The following is an 18,710-nucleotide window of genomic DNA, read 5'->3' as shown; positions in this document are numbered from 1 at the left end:
TTGTAGGGAATCTGAGTGTATGTCAGCAGACGTTCTAACCACAGTGATTTGGAGACATGACTATATACCCACAGCAATTTTTGATTCAACAGCAATGGCCCAGTCTGCTTGCTGAGGAAGCAGGTGACAGGCTCACCTCCAGTTCAGGCCACTCTGTGGCAGCATGGGAGGGCAGGCTCAGCCCCACCCGGGGACCCTTCACTGCCACTGCTTTCACTCCATGCAGCCATGGACAAGGTCTGTCTCCCACAAACCTCCCCAGAAGGTGTCCGTCTGGCGGGATAAACGTGAAGCTGCAAGACCCTCTGGGACCTGGGGCTACTTCCGGGGGCGCTCACCCCACCCGCCTGGCGAGGGGCCTCAGGCCTGTTCCCACCTCCCAGTGTCGACCACATGAGGTCACTGAATGAAGGCCCAGCGGGAGCCAAGCCCCACGGCAAGAGCTCCAAGAGCTCCGACACCCACACTCACACCACACCTCTTTTGGAAAATGTATTTAATGAGAACAATTCGAGCCGGCCCGGCCTTTGCCAGGCTACCCCAAATGGATGGGACCCAAAGCCCAGGACAGCCTCTGGCCATCTTTGACTGTGGACCAGGCTCCTTGTGCCGTCTCTGCCATCGGTCATGAGACCCAAGCCAAGAACAGCCCCCCAACTGCACCATCACCACCTCCCGCTCTTGCTGGTCTCAACCAGAGGGAGGAGTGGGGGCCGGCTCAGCCCGCTGGGCACTGGGCTGGATCATGGCTGCGGGAGCCAGGGCACTACCTTCACAGGGACGTCCCCGAGCACCCAGGGTATGACGGCAGCCGAAGAGCAGGTCACAGGCAGGACCTGGGTCAGCTGCACCCAGCTCCTCAGAGGGGCCTCCTGGGCCGTTCTGTCGACCATGGGCAGCACTGGGAGCCCTGACTTGTCCTGCCTGGTCAGCGAGGCCCCGCCGGGGGCCCAGGGCTGCTCACACGTAGTCCAGCATCTCCGTCTCCATCTCGTTTTCACTCCCGTCGGATGGCTTGAAGTCCTCCTCCTCCTCCTCCTCGTCCTCCCCAGACTCGTATGTCAGCTGCTCTTTGCCACCGTCAGCCTTGGCTGGGCTGGAGAAGAGAGCTGGGGCCAGGCGACAAGGCCATGTGTGTCCATGCAGGCTCCTGGCAGCCCCGGGCCCCCAGAACAGGCTCTCGGGTGCCTGGGCTCAAGCTCTGGAGAGCTGCCATGGGAGTCTGGGTGGCCGGGAACCTGGGACTCGGGCAGTTCAGGGGGACACTGAGGCTGACAGCTGTGCCAACCATGTCCCCAGAGGTGCCTCAGGCGCCTTCACGGGCCCAGACGCCCCGAAAAGGCACAGGGCATTTTGTGAGAGGTTTTTTTCTGGGAAAAGTGTCCTTAGCCTCGATTAGAGTCTCGGAGGGAGCTGTGTCCCAAACGGGGCTAAGAGCCCCTGCTCCTGTCAGCTCCGTGGGGGTATGGCGGGGGCTGGGACGCCCTCTCCCTGAGCCTGGGAGGAAGCCCCTGGCAGGGGCCCTGTCGCTTACACCCCCCCAGCCGCATCAGGCTCGTGGCCTGCAAAGTGTTCACTGCCCTCTCACAGCCCCAGTCAGCAGGGCCCTAGTCCCGGGGAGGGGCAGGCAGTGCCGGGTGATGGGACCTGGCTCCCTGTCCCTGCTGTCCCCCGGGAAGAAGTGGGCAGACCACACCCACATGTGGCTGGAAGATGTAGGAGGGTGTCAGGGTATAAAGCGCTGGCTCCCGTGCAGCCCCTCCCCTCTGGGCCTTAGGCCCCCAGCACTGAGTGCAACGACACCCACCCAGGCTGAGCCCTGGCTCACAAGGCCACCCTCCCACCAGCGTCAGGGGCCAGATGATCCCACCTGCATGCAACTTCTTGAGAATGGGCCCATTAGGGACACTTGCTCTGTCCCCGGACCCCGCTGCCCCACGCGGCTCTCACCAGGCCTCTTGGAGCGGATGGTCTGCCGGATCATGAGTGACATGGCGTTCCTCAGGCTGTCGCTGGTCTTGGGGAGGCACCAGCCATCCCGCTCCGTGCAGGACTCCTCGGCCCCGTCGTTGCGATGAATGATCTTCTGCAACCTGGGGTGGGACATGGAGTTCCAGGGGCAGTGGGCGGTGTGGCCGGGGCCGTGCCCCCGAGAGGCGTCCGGAGGGCTCAACGTGGAGCTGAAGGACACCCGTGAACGCTGGGCCCTTCACCGTCCCTGACCCCCATCCTGCACACAAAGCGGGGGGTGCACCCACACCCACTTTCCTGGAGAGTCAGTCTGTCACCTGATTTCCAGCTGTGTTTAACATGCCCCTCCCCCAGTTTTTTAAACATCACTAAGAACAACCCGTTCAAGGTTTCTGGTTGGTCCTGGGGGGATTAGGAACCCCCATGTGGGCGATGAAGGAGGAGGGGCAAAGACTCAACAGCAGACATGTCTCCGGCCAGCTCAGAGCCGTGCTTGGTACAGGACAGCTGGCTGCTCAGAGGTGTGGCCCACGTGGATGCTTGGCTGACAGCCAGTGGAAGATGTGCAGGAGACACTCTGGTCCCCTGTGGTTTCTCAGCACTGAGCCCCCGTCCCACGGCCCGCCTCGGCGTCTCAGGCCCTCCCGTACGTACTCGTCCACGTTCAGATCGCATAACTGGTAGAACATCTGTCGATATGGCGGCAAGGCCCCCTCCCGGAAGATGTAGACTGAGTCCTGGGGAAAGCGGGGAAGACATGGGGACTGTTAGTGGGAGCCTTCCCCTGGGGGTCTCGGATACCCCCCATTGCGGAGTCGGCTGTCCCAGGACCAGCAGGTCTGTCTCTTCTCATTGGGTTCAGGCGGGGCAGGCAGGCCCGAAGGCTGGGAGCAGATGTGGGCAAACGAGCCAACTGGGCAGCTGGATCTGGGAGGGTGGACGGAGCAGCCAGGCCCACCCGTGGCCCCTGGAACTGAGAGCCGCCTGCATAGCAGGCCAGGCGCCAAGGCGTGGGGTGTCACACCAGCCTGACACAGGCTGGGCTTTGCTTTCCGTGCTTTTTGCAGTGTGCCCTCCTCATGCTGCCTGACACGACGCAGGGTTAATGGAGTGTCCATTTTCTCTTTCCCCTCTCCAGTCACATGGTTCTAGAGTCGGGGATAACGGCTAAGGTAGACACCCGAGGAGACTGCCCCTCGCTGAGGGCACTGACGCCCTGGAAGCAGCTGCGTCCCCCCAGCACCTGTCCCCGCCTCCACCCCTCCTGCCGCTCTGTCTTCCGCACCCCTGTGACCTCACCCAGCCCACCTCCCCCGGGGCTGCAGAGCCACTCGCAGCAGCCTGAGCGTGGGAAAGGCCTCTGGGTGCCTGTTAATGAAAGCATGAGCCTGTGAGGGCTGGGCCCAGGGCTCTCGACCCACCAGCACCCCGTGCCCAGCCCACAGCTGGGGTCCAGATGATCTGCTTGGGCTCCGTCTCCTGCGAGGGCCCAGTTCTGACCATCCCAGCGGTGGCCACACACCCCATGCTGAGTGGCTGGTGTCAGGTTTCCCTCTGAGACTTGCCCCCTCTTTGGGCAGAGGGTCCTCGATCCCCACAGCCCTGGGTGGTTCGCACCCTGAGCTGTCACTGCTTCCAGAGGCTGTCTGGAAGGCTGGAGTCACGCAAAGGCACTGGGTGGACAGAGGTCCAGGGCCCTCTGGGTATCTCAGGAGAGGGGTCCTGAGGGTGCAGTGTGTGTACTGGGCCTACATGAGGGAGGGGCCCCTCTCCATCCTCCACTCCTCTCTCGACCAGGCGAGCAGCTGCTCTCCCTGGGTCCAGGGGACACCCACCTTGAGCTTGTATTTGTTGGAGGTGGATTTTCGAGCGCCAGCCGTCCCCGATGGGCCCAGGCCCTGTTTCAGGTCATGCATGGTGACTAGCTGGCTGGCTGTGAGGGGGTAAGAACAGTGCTTTGGAATATACGGGGTTTCTCCCAGCACCCCACCCTGCCCTGCTGCCCAGGGACCCCCCGCCCTGGTCCCAAGTGAGCCTGGGCACTCACGCATCTTTTTGATGGTGATGGGAAGGCTGTAGTTGTAGGTGCTGCGCTTGGCCTTCACCGGCATGTCGCTGGGGATGTAACCTGCAGACGAGGGAGGGCACGTCAGCTGCAGGTGGGCACACGGCCCCTTCTGGCAAGCATCGCTGGCTTCGCGCTACAGGTGCACTGAGGTTCACTGAGGCCAGCTCCTGACCAAGGGCCTGGAGTGACAGGAGCCTCCGCATGCCAGCACGGACCTCGAAGGGCCACGTGCTGGGGCTCTGTGCGCAGTGGCTCGCCGCGGGCCTGGGGACTGGACACTTCCTGGAGGCCTGGCCTGTACCACGGGGGCCACAAGTCACTGTGCAATAATGGAATGAACAAGTGACTGTGCTTCGAGAGCCATGGTTGGCAGTGGAGCCAGGACTCATCTTGGATCTCACCGGGGGAAAGGCCTTCTTAGTCTCTCCATATGGATGCATTCTTATTACAAAAGAGAATGCTAGAAACAAGGATAGAGAGAAAGAGAGAAGGCAAAAGTTTTAGGAATTTTTACCGTATTTCATTCCACAACGGATTCGGAAATCAAGGACTTGATAAATCTTGGCATCTGGGTTTTTTCGGGGGTCGTACCCATATCGAACCCATAGGCTTCTCCAGGGGCCTGTTATCTGGAGACAGAGAAGGTGGGAGTGTGAAGTGGGGCCAAGGCTGAGCCCGCCCCCCGCAGAGATGCAGGCCCAGGTGTCTGCCCAGGTGGGGCAGCAGAACACCCCAAGAGCTGGGGACACGGCTCTGGATCGCCATCCTAGCTCTGCCACATGCGGCTCTGTCACCTTGAACACGTCACTTGGTCTTCCTGTCAGATGGAGATATGAGCCCCCCTTTCCCATAGTTTTTGTCAGATGAAATGAGGTGAGGCCTCTGGAGCCTTTACCATGGTACCCGGTACAGTAAGTGCTTATTAAGTGCTATTATTGTTCTAATGGACGGGATGTCCTGTCCCCAAACGGTACTCCTGAGGTCCTTATGTCTAGGAAGCCAATGCTAAAAGACAGATGGCGGCTCTCCAAAGTCTGGGGTCGGAGCCCGGGAGGGATGAGCCTTTCTTGGCCCAACCTGTCATCACCATCATGGTCACATCTTATGCTGGCCTCTGCAATACTCTGTGTGAAAACCCTGGCAGATAGGATCTCTTCCCCCAGCACCTTTGGGAACCTCAGTAATGACACCCCCATCTCCATGGCTCTCCCCATACTGAACTCCACTCAACCCTGGTTGGGGCTCGGTGGCACTGTGGTTAGGGGCCTGGGCTCTGTAGTCAGACAGGCCGGGGTCCCCCGGTAGCTCTGCCACTGCTGGCGGTAGGACCTGGTACACCAAGTCCCCGCTCTGAGCCTAGGCTCTTCCTCACAGGTAAAAAGGGAATCCTGCTGCCACCCCAGGTCGGAACAAAGGGCATCATGTGCACCTAGCACTTAACCCAGCACCTGGTCCTTAGAAAGGCCTCAGGACGAGGTCATGAAAATGTATGATCCCTTTACCTAAGAGTCAGGTAATTAATTCCTCTTTAATCCTAAAATGATCCCAATATGGCTGAACAGGTTACTGAGAAGCTGTGGAGGCCTTTCTAAGGGGCGCCGTAACAGGTCACATCAGGGACCAGGATGACCCTGGCGGCACCAGGGTGGGCAACTGGGAAGATACTCACCATGTAATAAGCCATGAAGGGCAGTAAGACCTTGAGCTTGTCAGGGTGGACGCTGATATTGGCCTTGACGGCGTTCCGGGACCAGATGGGACGGATGTTAAACAGCTGTGGGAGGCAGTTCCAGGCAGAGGCTGAGACGAGCACCAGCGGCTTCCCGCCCACCGGCCCCAGACTGCCCAGCATGGTCGGCCCCCAGAGGACCCTCCTGGAGGAGTCGGAGGGGAGCAGGGGCTGAACGAGCAAGGACCCGCCTCTAGGAGCTGCGGTTTGCACACACGCGTCCCCTCCCTCAGAAGTGTGGGCTGCACGCCCCACAGGTCTAGTGTGGCTGCAGGGCCCGAGGAACAGTCTCTGTCCTTATGCAGCTCACAGGGCAGCAGGGGAGGCAGACGACCAAAGGAGCCAGAGCAAGGACAAGAGGGGGGATGGCAGGGCTCCGGGACCCCGAGCAGCCCCAACCTAGAGGGCGGTGCCTGAGTTGGGACATCATGAAGGCTGAAGGGACAAAGGGGCAGCCTGGCCCAGGGGAACGACTGCAAAAGGCCAGTGTGGCTGGAGCCTGGAGGCCCTGGGCTGTGTCCAGAGGACAATGAGGAGCCTTGGACAGTGGCCCCCCCATGTCCGTCCCCTTGCTAGAAACACAAGGTATCCACACAGTCTCTTGTAGAATGAACCTCCACCCCAGGAACAGTTAACGTCCACCAGGGAGGAGACGTGCCTCCGTCAGCAGTGACGCGGCCTGAGCACCTGCTGTCCCCGCGGGCGTCCCCCCAGCACCTGCGAGCCGGAAGGCAGGGCGGAAGGCCGCTTCTGTCCGAGGCCATGCCCGTCCATCCGACTCTAACGGGGGAGGTACGGGGCCTGGCACACGGCAGGTGCCCCGGATGGCAGGTTGCAACCAGCGAATGAATACAGGAAAGCCGCCTGGACCCCAGAGCCCCGCACTGAAGTCCCCTTCGGACAACGCTCCGATTGTTTACCACCCAAAGGGACCCCTTTGGGGGTCAAGCTTAGGGAGGTGGTTAGGGTGAGGGTGAGGGATGGGACAGGGTTCGGGTTAGCCTAACCCTGCATTTTCAACCTTGGAATCAGGGCTTAGGTTGGCACGGCTTTTCCACGCGGCACCTGGAGGTGAGAACTTGCCACGTGCTAATGAACGGTTTCAGTGCAGCCAACGAGGGCGGGCCCAGCTGGGTCAGCAGGAGGCGGGGGCGGGGCGGGGCGGGGCGGGCGTGGGCGGGGCCGGGCAGGGGTGGGCGGGGCGGGGCGGGGCGGGGCTGGGAGGCTGCCTCACCGCCCGCAGCTCCTCCTCCACCTTCCGGTCCAGGGGGTTGGTGCAGATCCTCCTCCACGTCTGGACCGCAGCGTCCAGCGGCTGCACAGGCACCTCGTCCTCCTCGAAGTTGACAAAGATGGCGTTGTGGGGGCGCCGAGCCCTGCTCAGGCCAATGAGGTTCTCACCAGAGACGGGGGGGTTGTTGTAGCCTTCCCTGGGGGCAGAGGGGGCCAGTGAGGGCCTGTGCGCCGAGGGCGACCCCAGGCTGGGTCCCGCTGGACGGCAGCAGCGCACGTGTTTGTGCTCTCCCCTGGGACCTGGGTGAGGGAGAGGGTCTTCGGCCGCCTGCTAAAGGCAGGCGTCTGTTGTCGGGCTGACCGCCGGGAGAAGGGGCAGCGAATGCCAAAGACAACTCAGGCTCCGACGCTGGGGCCGAAAGGTGCCAGAGGCTGGTGGCTTCACGACTGCTTTCAGTCCTGCACGGCACCGGCTTACGGGCGACAACCTAAATGCCCCTCGGGCAGGCATGATGAAATCGGTTAGCACAGTCAGACAGGACGTGACCGATCTGCTGTCAGACAACAGCTACCTCACTGACTGATGATTCAGGTATTCAACCCTCTGAAGGGTTGGAATGTGGAAGGAAGGAATGCGGAAGTAACAGGCCACGGGGGTTAGAAACCTGCCTCGAGTCAGAGCTCATAACAATGGAGCTGGGACTCACACCCAAGGAGGCCAGCCAGGGGCCACCCACGAACCACCAGCCCGGAGGCATCCAGACGATACAAGATGAAGGAACAAGGGCTATTACCAAACGGTGTCGCCCTACGGCTGAGGTTAAAGCACAGGTTCTCATACCCTTGGGTCTCTCTCCGTGCTGGCACAGAGCACACACAAGAGAGAGCCCAAGGCGCCCCGAGTGGTCACCTCTTTAAGGTGGGTGTCAGAAGTGTCTAACCTGCACTAAGCAGGGAGAGCAGTGCAAAGAACCCCCATAAGCCCATCATCAGCTTCAACAATTATCATCACATGGCTCATTTCATTTCATCCGTAATCCACCCCAAACCCACTAAATTATTTCAAGTACATTTTAAAGTATGTCCTGGGCGTCATATAATTTCATTCAGGTGACTATTACCTTTTAAATTTGCTTCCGTTTTACCTTAATTTTCTACATGAGTAAATAACCATCTGCATATTTATAAAGAACAAGGTGATTTTCACATTGAGAAATAAAATTACAAAGACAGGATCAAATGTGTACCTTTTTTAAAACAAAAAGTGACTCCATCAGAAACCATCTGACAGGAGCAGCAGTACCCTGTTTTCAAAACCCCGGATGCCCCCATGAAGGAAAGTAGCTCACTGCAAGGCAAGGGTGTCCCTCCCCCCACCAGCTTCCTCAAGGAGAGGCCCCCATCAGGCCACCTCCTAGCCTCTCCTCAGCCCACTTGTCCTGTAGGAAGCTCAACCTCCCTGGACAGGGAGGGCCTGCAAGGTGGCAGCCAGGCCTCCTCCCTGCCAATCAGTGTGTCCCCAGGAAGGCCAGCAGAGTACAAAGACTGATAGCAGCCCTGGGAGAAAAGGCAGGTTCTTTCTACAAAACCACATAGGGAGGAAAACCGGCCTCCCAAGGACAGTTGGCCCCCCTCCCTGTCCCCGTCCCAAGGGCTAGAGAGCAGCTGCCTGCTGGCCCCGAAGGACAGAGAAGTGACTCAGACGCTGTCACTGGTGCCAGGGCCAGCAGTGCATTGGGGGCTCTATTCTCTTATATATATTTTTGTTTGTTTTTTTCCAACTATAAGAGTAAAATGCTTGTGGGGGGAATATAATCAAAACGTTTCAGAAATATGTAAAATTTTTAAATGGATCATATCAACCCCTGCTTAAAACTCAACTGTATTAACTATAATATCCACACAGAAATATCTTTCCATGTGCAAGGGTTTCAGCAGGAAGGGATGGGACCTGATTCTTTTAGTCACACGTTTCTGTGATGTTTTCTTCTTTCTAACAAGCATGATTTACTCTTGCAGTCAGAAAAGCGGCCTGGAGATGGTGACAGGGATCCAACAGGGGCCTGAGACGTCAATCACAGCACCCCGTGTGGCCCCGTGAGACGAGGGCGAAACAGAACAAGGGCCGGGTATTGGACGCCATTAAGGAACATTGTTAACCTTGCTTGCTGTGGTGAAAGCATTGCAGTTGTATTTCTAAAAACAAGTCCTTTCCTGTTAGACACACACACTGACTTGTTTCTTGAGGACGTGCTGTGAAGCTGGGCTGGGGATGGGGGTGAGATGAGGCGAGCAGCAGAAGACTGCTGGTCATTGCAGCTGGCGACGTGGGGGCCCAAGAGACAGTTCTCTCCACTTTGGGGTATGTTTGCAACTTTCCGTATTTTGTTTTTAAAGGAAGAGAATACACCTTCTCCTTGGAATACGATCAAGGCCCCTTGCCAGGGTCTGTAAGGCCCTCGCCCCTCCCACTCCCCTGCTCGCTCTGTAAAAGCCTGCATGTGCTCCGGGCACAGAAAGGCTGTAATTGAACTAACCATGTCTCTATTAAGGGACCGACCCTTATTTACTTTATCAAACTCTGCCAGGTGCTTACTATTGTAAGTATTCCAAAACCCTTGCCTTTTAGCTCTCCCAACAATGCAGGAGGTGTGCGCTATTGTCACCTCCCTTACAGGTGGGGACACAGTGCGGAGAGGTCGGGGCTCACGGTGGCACATTGTGGCAGTGTCAGGACCTGAATGCAGGCGCCTGGCACCAGTCTGGGCTCTCCCACCACACCAGGCTCTCAGTTTCTTGCTGCTGCCAACAATTAACCAGTAGACACTCTCATAAGTGTATCTTTGAGCTCTTAGGGGACAGTCACTGTGGGATAAATTCCTAAGTGGGATTGCTACAGGCCAACAGGAAAGAACATCTAAAATCAGAACAGATTTTGCCAAACTGCTCTCCAAAAAAGCTGCCCTCATTCTTGGTGCCCCTTCAGTAGGAGGGTGTCTGTCTCTCTGTCCCCTGAGGTGCATGCTTTGGGGGACGGGTCTTCAAGTCCAAAGTCAACATCCCGATTCACTCTCCTGCTGTGGGGACGGCTCTGAGCAAGGCCTCTGGGAGGGGTCAGGGACCAGGGCTGGCTCCTGACACTTCTTGTCACCAACTGCTCTGCCTCAGGAGGCACTGGAGCCATGGGCCTGGGCACAACTGGCAGCCCCTGACCAGCGAGAGGGGAGATGACCCTCAGCCGCCCAAGTCAGCAGGTGCTGAAACTCCATTTTGGGAAGCTTAATACATGCTGTGGAATAATTCTTTAACAAATGTCACCACCTATTGGCCAGTTTCCAAGCTGTCTTTTTCCTTGTGCTTATGTTTTTCCTACTCTTGCTACCCCAAATCTCCACTCACTGGGGGCACAGGTACTTGCTGAATGCCTCTCATGGGCCAGGCTCTGTTCTAAGCACCAGGATTACGACAGAGCACAGAAGCCAAATCGCTACCTCCGGGGAGCTTACGTTGCAATTGAGACATTTTCAAAACAATTTGTCTTCTTGTGTGCAATCTGGAAAAGGAAAGCAGGCAACAACGGAATGATGCGGCACCATGCAAGGCCTGGGGGATACCCGTGTGCCCTGGATGAGTCACTGACCGTGAGTCCCACCTCCCCCAGGTGTCAAATGGGGGTGACAGAAACGGGAACCTCCACAGGTTGGAGAGTAAACGCACGCACGGCACCTCTCCCACAGGACTGCTAGGTCACTGGCTGTGGAGGTGGCCCTGTTTGTCTCCAGCTGGGTATTGTCAAACTCATGTTTTCTTTTTTGTACTATTCAGTCTTGGTTTTTATACAAAGGAAATTCCATTCCTTCGTGTCACTGTGAGGCTGGTCTCCAGTGTAAAACATGTGACATGCCCAGGCCTGTCTTGCCTACAACCCCCGGGGTCTCTCCTTATTATTGAGATTGTGTAAATGAAAGAATTTATTTCATTTATGCAAACCCAGCCCTGGCACGTGGTCTCGCTGGGGTGCGTGCAGGGGCGGGGTGGGGACGGGCTGTGATACAGACTATGACACGTGTCCACCTGGCGTTTCCACTCTCAGTGCGAGAGAAACCACCTGAGTCAAGAGGGGCGCGCGCCCATGCTCTCAGGAGCAGACGGACCGGAACCGAGCACTGTCAGAGCCACTCTGAGGGAGGGCACCGGGAGATGGCACACAGCTGGGCAAACTGGGCTGTGGTCGGGAGGTGAATGTGGCAAAGGGAGACGGGCATGGCGAGGAGGAATTATACAGATGGCCATGAAGTCACTGCCAGAGATGGGGACAGCAAGGCAGGAGGGGATGGAGGTGGTGGGGAGACGTCAGAGGGGGACACTCGAAGGCGGCATTTCTTCGGTAGTATCATTACTGGTGACAGCAAGGTCCAGCAAGGACCAGGGACTCAGCTAAAACGGCCATTTCTCGGCAGGAACCACGTCCTAGCACTAGGCTCTCTGTCGTTCAGGGACGGCAAGCTCGTGCGCACACAGGCCACCACTCGCCGAGGGCGCGCTCTGTGCTCATCCCTGTGCTGCAGCTCCCCATGCGTTTTAGATTTAACCTTCACGCCTCTGTTGGGGAGGGACTCCTGCTATCCCATCTTAGATGGGGAGCTGAGGCTCCGAGAGGCTAATGGTGTGCCCGAGGCCTCTCACCCCGGGGGGCGGATGGGGCCTCAGACCAGGCCCGCAGGCCGCAGGGCCCCTGCTGTCACCCAAAGCTGTGGGGGCGGGGCTCACCGGTGCTGCGTCTCTGGGCGGTAGAAGTAGTCCACCGGGGTGTCCAGCCGCGAGAAGATGGGTGGGGGGATGTAGAGCGGCAGCTCCTGGTGGAAGAAAGCCTCCTTCTCGGGCTTCAGCATGAGCACCTTGTCATACATGGACGTGTGGCCGCGGCCCGCTTCCGTGTGCACTGCCAAGTACTGGAAGTCGGACATTCCTGGAAAGAGGGGCGACAGATGGCAGACGCTGCAGCCTGGCACAACCCCCCTATTACACCTGCCCAGAAACTGGCAGCTGCCATGTGCCCATGCCCAGGTCTTCTTGGGGAGCTGCTGAGCGCGCAGTGCGGTGCAGGCTGCCGGGGCCACGGTGGCAGGAGCTGAAGCCACACCCTTCCAAAACGCTGCCACGAACTTGGCTTCATGCACCCCAAGTCACTTGAATGTAATTTGGGGGGGAGGGTTTATGTGAAATGTGACAATAACGCCCAGCTGTGCGCTTCTCAAAATGTAATGTGCACGTGACTCACCTGGGCTCTTGCTAAATGCAGACTTTGAGATGTTGCATTTCTAACAAGCTCCCGGGTGAGGCAGATGCCACTGGTCCAGAGACGCACAAGGACTGGTGAGGTGCTGGCTCAGTTAGAGAGAAAACGGTCACTGGGAAAGCCTTGTCCAAGCAAGGAGCGCCCTCTGTGGTGAATGCCACATGCCGCCAGAATGACTGACATTCAAAATGCCCAACCCCTGGAGTCCCAGGTCCTGCTTTAGTTTCTTTTCACTTTTCTCTTTCTACCACCTCTTCCTTTCTCAGTCTTTATTCTCTTCAGATTCTGAGAACTGCAGCTGCAGCTACAGACATTTCTAAGTGCCCCCGTGTGCATGCGCAGGCCCCTTAATGGGCTTCATTTCCCTGGGGACTTAAACTCGGGGCCCACCATACAGACAAGGAGACGGACGCAGAGAGCGGCCGACTGGGCGAACTGCACAAAGAACCTCGCAGAGCTCAGGCCTGCACAACTCCGCAGTCTGCGTTCTTTCTCACTCCCCCTCCGCACCCCGCTCCTATAGCCTCCTCACTGGGGTTCCCTTGGGGTAGCAAACTCAACTGAGGACCCCACCAGAGACATCCCATTGGCTAAGAGTTCAAAAGAACACGAAGTCCCAAGGGGCTGAGGCAATCTGGGAAGGCTTCAGAGGGGAGGCAAGAGCAGCAGCGGTCAGAGCCAAGAGAAGGTTCCAAAACACTGGGGGTTGAAAACTGGAGGCCTGCCGCCCCTTCTCATGGAGCTCTAGCTTCTCCTAAGAATGCAGAGCAGAGGCCAGAGTCCGTGGGAGCTGCTGGCTGCAGGGAGGAGGCTCCCTCCTCTCCTGCCCCTCATGCCTGGGCCCCCCGGCCCCCCTCACTGTGCACACGACCCACCAGGCTTCTGCAGGCAGCCGGGACACAGGCCCTGAAGTAACCCCGCAGAGTAAGAATGCACTTGGCAGTTACCTTGAAATTTGTAAATGGTGGAGACAATGCCAAGGATCTCCATGTCCAAGGCGACCTCGGGCCGGGCCTCGGGGCCCAGCGCCCCCTTCTGCCGTTTTGTCTTCCTCCTGATCCGGAGCAGCAAGCTGCTGGTACTGAAGCGATTGGCACACACAGGGTGGCAGTAGGGGTCCTTGGGCCGGAAGTACAGCTCCAGCCTCTTGGAGGGGTCTGCGTAGATCTGTGGTGAGGCCAAGGGAGACGGATGAAGCAGTGACCCGCTAAGCAGCCAGCAGGGAACTGCTCCTCTCTCAACAAAAGCCTGGTGGTGACCCAGGTGACCGGGGGAGGGCCAGGAAGCTCATGTTTCTTTCTGAGCTCTTAGTTCCCAAAAGACTCACTTTTCAAACCAAGTATCTTAGCTTTTATCTGGCAGGGAAAACGAGGGTCATCTCTTCCACCTAAGCAGTTGTGAAGCTGGAGATAGTAACTGCCGGTTCAGTAAAGCCATCATCTGTCAAGGGCCCGGCCCATTCAGGGTAGGAAGTCACGTGATCCTTGGGCAGCGCTTCCCGGAGGTATTATCACCTGAATGTACCATGGAGGTAACTGAGGCTGGGGGTTGAATGACGTGTCCAGGGCTTCCTGTTCTAGGAACTACTCACCCCAAGGGTCTTGGTATTCAGTATCATATACAAATGTTTCCAGGTTCAAAGGAGGTTAAATCGATCAGTAATAAGCAGTTTGGCTCTGACTAGTTGTTACTTATTCTTTCCCAGCCTTGGTTCCTTTTTAACATGGAGATAATAAGAGCACCTACTAACAGAATTGTTATGATGATTAAATGAAAGTATGTGTAAAGCAGCGCAGCACCCAGCTTGAGGTAGACACGCAACACGCCTCACCTACATATGAATGCTTGTCCCACACGACCTGTCTACTGGGTGCATATGAAAGCACCAGTAATGCTCACCGGTCCAAGACTATCTATTGCTGACTCCCCAACACCCAGGACAGGGCCTGGCCCTTAGTAGGAAACACCTAGGAAAAGAAGAAGGTTAAAAGGAGCCCCAACCCTCAGGAATCGCTTCTCATGAAACACAGGCCTCTGAGCCTGCTGGGGTGGGAATGACTGCAGAGTGGGCGTGGCCCAGAGGAACTGCTCAAGAAACATGAAAGGAATGACCAGCCTGTTCCCAAGGGGCTCACAGTGTAGTTGGGTACAAATATCCATGGGGCTAGTGAGAGTAAGAGTCCTGTTAATGCCACAGGAAAGTGAGTCAGTCAGGATGAAAGAACAAAACGACAGATGGGGCCGCTACAGGCATCCGGTGCCTAATGACAGGTTTTTCAATATTCATAAAGGGTGCGGAGCAATTAGGAGTTCAGACTTCAGAGGGGGAGCATGCATGAGTTCAAATCCCCACTGCACCATGTACCAGCTTGTTTGACACAACCTTTCTTACCTGTGTCTTTACCTGAAAAGTGGGAGTAACAAGGGTATCTAGCTCACCAGATTGTAGTGAGAACTCAGTCATGCATGTGACAAATATTTTGGAAGCAGGCACTGTGATGGGTGTTAGGATTGCAGGAATGAACAAGAGAGACAGGGATTCACAGAATTAGAGCCAAGGGGCCAAGACAGACAATAAACACACTAAAACATAATTTCAGTCCGGAATTAACAGGTTGTGGACAGATATCAACTGCTAGAGGCCACTTTAGTTAGGGCAGTTAGTGAAGCCTCTCTAGAGAAGAGACATTTCACGATCTGGTGCACAGAAAGCACTCGCAAAGCTGGGCACAAGGTAAGAATTCGTCCCAGCTCCCCTATTTCCTGGTGACCTTGAACAAGTTGCCTCTGTTTCCTTGTAAAATGCAGACAATGACAGTCCCTGCCTGGCAGGGTTCTAATGAGGATTGAATGTAAGTAAAGCACCTAGAACTGTGCCTGGTACAGAACACGTTGTTCGCTATTACGACCTTTAATCCTGAAAACAGAACACTTCGTCCCCCTTTCATGTAGATCAACGAGTCTTAAATCTCGCTGTGCCTCAGTTTTTCCTCCGTGAAAATAGGACTTGACAACTCACACATCCTGCGGGGTTGCAGGTGAACTGCGTTCTTGGCAGCGATGCCGAGACTGCGGCTCTTCCGAGGATGGGATGGAAAGGACACCCCCACCAGTCCCTTGTCTCCCCTACAGTCCTTTTTCCTCTGCTCCCTGGAAAAACCGGTCCATTCCCGGCCGTCTCCCAAAGCAAAGCCCGGCCCACTGTCCGCCCCAGAGCGTGCCTCAAGCTCCGTTGCCATGGAAACCTAAACGTCGCTCCCCCTGCCCCGGTCCCGCCCCTCCGGCCGTAGTCCCGCAACTCCGTCCCTCCCCCGTGGTCGCGGAGACTCCCCGATCCTCACCCGGGAGACTCCTTCTTCGCCGCCCAGGGTCGTCAGCATCTTGGCCACATCACGCACCATGCCTGGGTACTCCACGCACACCATGCGCCTCTCGCGCCGCAGCTCCACTGGGATGGCGACCCCCAACCCCGCGTCGCCCGACCCCGCAGCCATCCTAGCGGGTCTGGCCCGGGCCGCCGCAGTCAGTTCCGCTACGCACTCCCAGAGGCCTCGCGTCAATGGTTCCGCGAAGGATTCGTTCCAGCCTCACTCTCCGATCACGTCTCTCTAAATCCCTGGGCTCAGTAAGACTCGAAGGCCTCGGGGAGCAAATGCCCAAGGGAGAGCCCTAGGCTTCGGGGTAAAGGGCCACCCTGTCCTCAACTTAGTTTAAAATGAAGGGGTTTGCCCGAGGGGCGGGGCAAAGGCCTGTGTCTCCTACCAACCCGCGAGGAACTCGGAGCATCGTAGGACACCGCCGAGTGACTATAGCCAATGAAAACCGGGCCAGCCGAGATTTAGCCAATGAACAGTCAGGCGGACGCCAGGGTCCACCCCTCTCCCCGGCGAGCTGAGGCCGACTTCCGGCCGCCTTCCCCTGTGGGGAAAGTCGCAGCAATGAATTGGTTCCCCCGGCGCAGAGTCCCCTCAGCGGCTTCCTGGGGGCTTGGGTTCCCACTCCTGCCAGCGTCCGCAGCAGGACGGGGTTTCTAGCGCACCTCCACTCACAGGAAACTCCCAGGCGTCCTTGGTGTGTGTGGGGAGGGGAAGTTCTGGACAGAATGCGCGAGTTGGTCCTTCGTTTCTTGGACACTTATTAAACGCCTACTGTGTGCTGGGCACCACTCAGAACCTAACAGGAGAGAAGCGCCTGGACTTCCCTTGCCACCCCACAACCCCCACGTCTGACTCCGGTCCAGGCTCTGAATATTGAATACTGGCTGGGGAGCCCCTTCTATGGGGGGACCTGAGGTGGGGGGGTTACTGATCCTCTATTAACTGAGGGCAAGGAGGGCTTTGGAAAATGTTTTCTTTAGGCCACAGAATCTGAGTATTCCTGCCTGGGCTGCCGGTCAGTCTATGAAACACACTGTGACTTGAATATTCTCCAGCAGGGACTGCACCCCAAAGGACCGGCGAGAAGGCGTAGTGTTCACTTTCGGCCACGAGGTGGCGACAGAGTCCTCGCGGGCAACATCGCCACCTGGTGGTCATCAGTGCCCGTGACACCTGGAAGAAAGGGCGAAGTGGCCGCTGAAGGAAGGGAAATGTGCCGGGGGCGCAGGGCGCAGAGCCTCCCTCCTAAGAGGTATGTGTGCGCTGGGCCGGGTCAGCAGCCTGCTCCTTCTCTGGTGCGACCACCGGGAGGCGTGGCCCGCCTCGCCCCCGCTACGCACCAACGCGCACGCCCAGATCCAACAGTCCTGCTGCACAATCCCACCGCTAGGTCGTGGCAAGGGATGGGGGCCTGCGGAATAGTGTTTATACAGAGGTTTACCGGTTCTCTTCCCAAGGACATCTGCCTTCCTAGTCGACTTGTCATTCCAAAACAAAAGTAAACGCATAGAGGACAGAACTGCAAAGGTTGTTCAAAAATAGAGTTTATGTGTTGCCAAGTTAAATATTTTCAAAAATGAGCCAGGCACAGGCCAGTTTACAATGAAACTAACAGCATTTACGTATCAAGCCCCCCTCCATTGCAGGTGCCTTTCGTCAAGGCCCTGGGAGGTGCCTTATTATTGTGTTCACATGGGTATACTTTTTATACAAATTGAAAAAGTAAAGTATTTTAACTGATTGGTGAAGACTCTCGTCTCTTCTCCTTCAACTTGCCCTTGGTCACACTTCCCTTGTTTTGGGAGGCAGTGGTCACCGGTACTGAAGGGTCTGGACTGAGGGGAAGTTGAGGTTGAGAGGGAAGCACGTGTGCAGTCTGTAGCCACTTCTGTGTGTAGTGAAGTTACACCCTGTGTAGCAGTGGTTTCCAAGAGTGCACACTCCTACCGCTTTCTGTGACAGTTTCTGGTGTTGTGACAGGAAGGTTCAGGCCCAAAGGTAGTACAGCACTCAGAGCCAGCCAGTCTGGAAAATTCCTCCAATCAGCAGACGTGTAAAATTGGAAGCAGAGGGATGTAAAGTGGTACAGCCGCTGTGGAAACCAGTATGGTGGTTCGTCAAAAAATTAAACATAGAACGACCATATGATCCAGCAATTACGCTTCTGAGTATATAACCAGCAGAATCAAAAGCAGACTCTCAAAGACATGTTTATACACCATTGTTTGTAACAGCATTACTCACAATAGCGGAAAGGTAGAAGCAAGCCATGTGTCCACTGACAGATGATGGATAAACAAACTGTGGTCCCTCCACACATGGCATATTATCCAGCCTTAGAGGAAGGAAATCCTGACAGCTGCTACAGCATGGATGAACGTTGAGGACATCGTGCTAAATGAAAGAAGCCAGTCACAGAAGGACGAACACTGTGTAAGTCCACTTACCTGAGGTCCCTAGAGTAGACAAATTCATAGAGACAGAAGGTAGAATGGTGGGTGCCAGGGGTGGGGAAGGGGAAAAGAAGTGGTTAATGGGCACAGAGTTTCAGTTTTTCCAGGTGAAAAAGTTCTAGGGATGGACGGTGGTGACGCTTATACAAAAGTGTGAATGTGCCTAACACGGCTGAACTGCACACTGAAAAATGGTTAAGATGGTGAATTGTATGTTATGTGTATTTCACCACACATGTTTAAAAAACTAAGCAAAGGATTTGGTTCTCATCGACAATCAGGAATAAATCTGATAGTGCAGAGTATGCAAGTAGAAATGCACCATACTTTGGGGGGTGGTTAATAGGATTCGCACAAAACAGAATGCATCAGAAGTCTGTACGGTCCAACTCCTTGGCAGTGCTACAGGTGGCCGGTACCCCTGGGTGCAAAGTAGCGTGTTTTATGCTCCCTAATTTGCTCCATATTTGATCGTATCTTACCACAGCGTTCTCACTAAGTTGAAAAGCTGGGAAAAAATACCCTTAACTAGCAATGACAAAAGCCAAATTTTCATCAACCCTGTTAAAGACTCCATTTC

General features: G+C 56.3%; 1 protein-coding gene and 1 long non-coding RNA gene across 5 annotated transcripts; one reads left to right on the top strand and one right to left on the bottom strand.

The window, feature by feature from the left end:
* Nucleotides 1–479: 479 nt before the first annotated feature.
* Nucleotides 480–16,007, bottom strand: GTF3C5 (general transcription factor IIIC subunit 5). 4 transcript variants are annotated; one of them, XM_074331256.1, is made up of 12 exons: nucleotides 15,320–15,477; nucleotides 13,248–13,467; nucleotides 12,283–12,385; nucleotides 11,772–11,970; nucleotides 7,003–7,198; nucleotides 5,709–5,813; nucleotides 4,554–4,668; nucleotides 4,019–4,099; nucleotides 3,807–3,904; nucleotides 2,626–2,708; nucleotides 1,951–2,093; nucleotides 480–1,109 (listed from the first exon to the last, which is right to left on the bottom strand). In XM_074331256.1, the coding sequence occupies exons 4-12, from the start codon at nucleotides 11,966–11,968 to the stop codon at nucleotides 961–963; spliced, it is 1,167 nt and encodes a 388-aa protein (XP_074187357.1). In that variant the 5' UTR covers nucleotides 11,969–11,970; nucleotides 12,283–12,385; nucleotides 13,248–13,467; nucleotides 15,320–15,477; the 3' UTR covers nucleotides 480–960. The 4 variants fall into 4 exon arrangements, with proteins under 4 accessions (XP_074187357.1, XP_019584486.2, XP_019584487.2 ...); XM_019728927.2 differs by lacking the exons at nucleotides 12,283–12,385; nucleotides 15,320–15,477 and adding an exon at nucleotides 15,642–16,007; XM_019728928.2 differs by lacking the exons at nucleotides 12,283–12,385; nucleotides 15,320–15,477 and adding an exon at nucleotides 15,642–15,995 and having other exon boundaries at nucleotides 7,024–7,198.
* A 77-nt stretch (nucleotides 16,008–16,084) lies between these two features.
* On the top strand, nucleotides 16,085–17,417 carry LOC141571203 (uncharacterized). The gene is made up of 2 exons (XR_012495991.1): nucleotides 16,085–16,371; nucleotides 16,733–17,417. It is a non-coding gene; the product is annotated as an uncharacterized LOC141571203 (long non-coding RNA).
* The last annotated feature ends 1,293 nt before the right edge of the window (nucleotides 17,418–18,710 follow it).

This window comes from Rhinolophus sinicus, linkage group LG04 (genome assembly GCF_036562045.2).
Source record: "Rhinolophus sinicus isolate RSC01 linkage group LG04, ASM3656204v1, whole genome shotgun sequence".
Lineage (NCBI taxonomy): Eukaryota > Metazoa > Chordata > Mammalia > Chiroptera > Rhinolophidae > Rhinolophus > Rhinolophus sinicus.
Note: the sequence above shows the minus strand (reverse complement) of the source record. Positions and strands in the feature narration are given on the sequence as shown.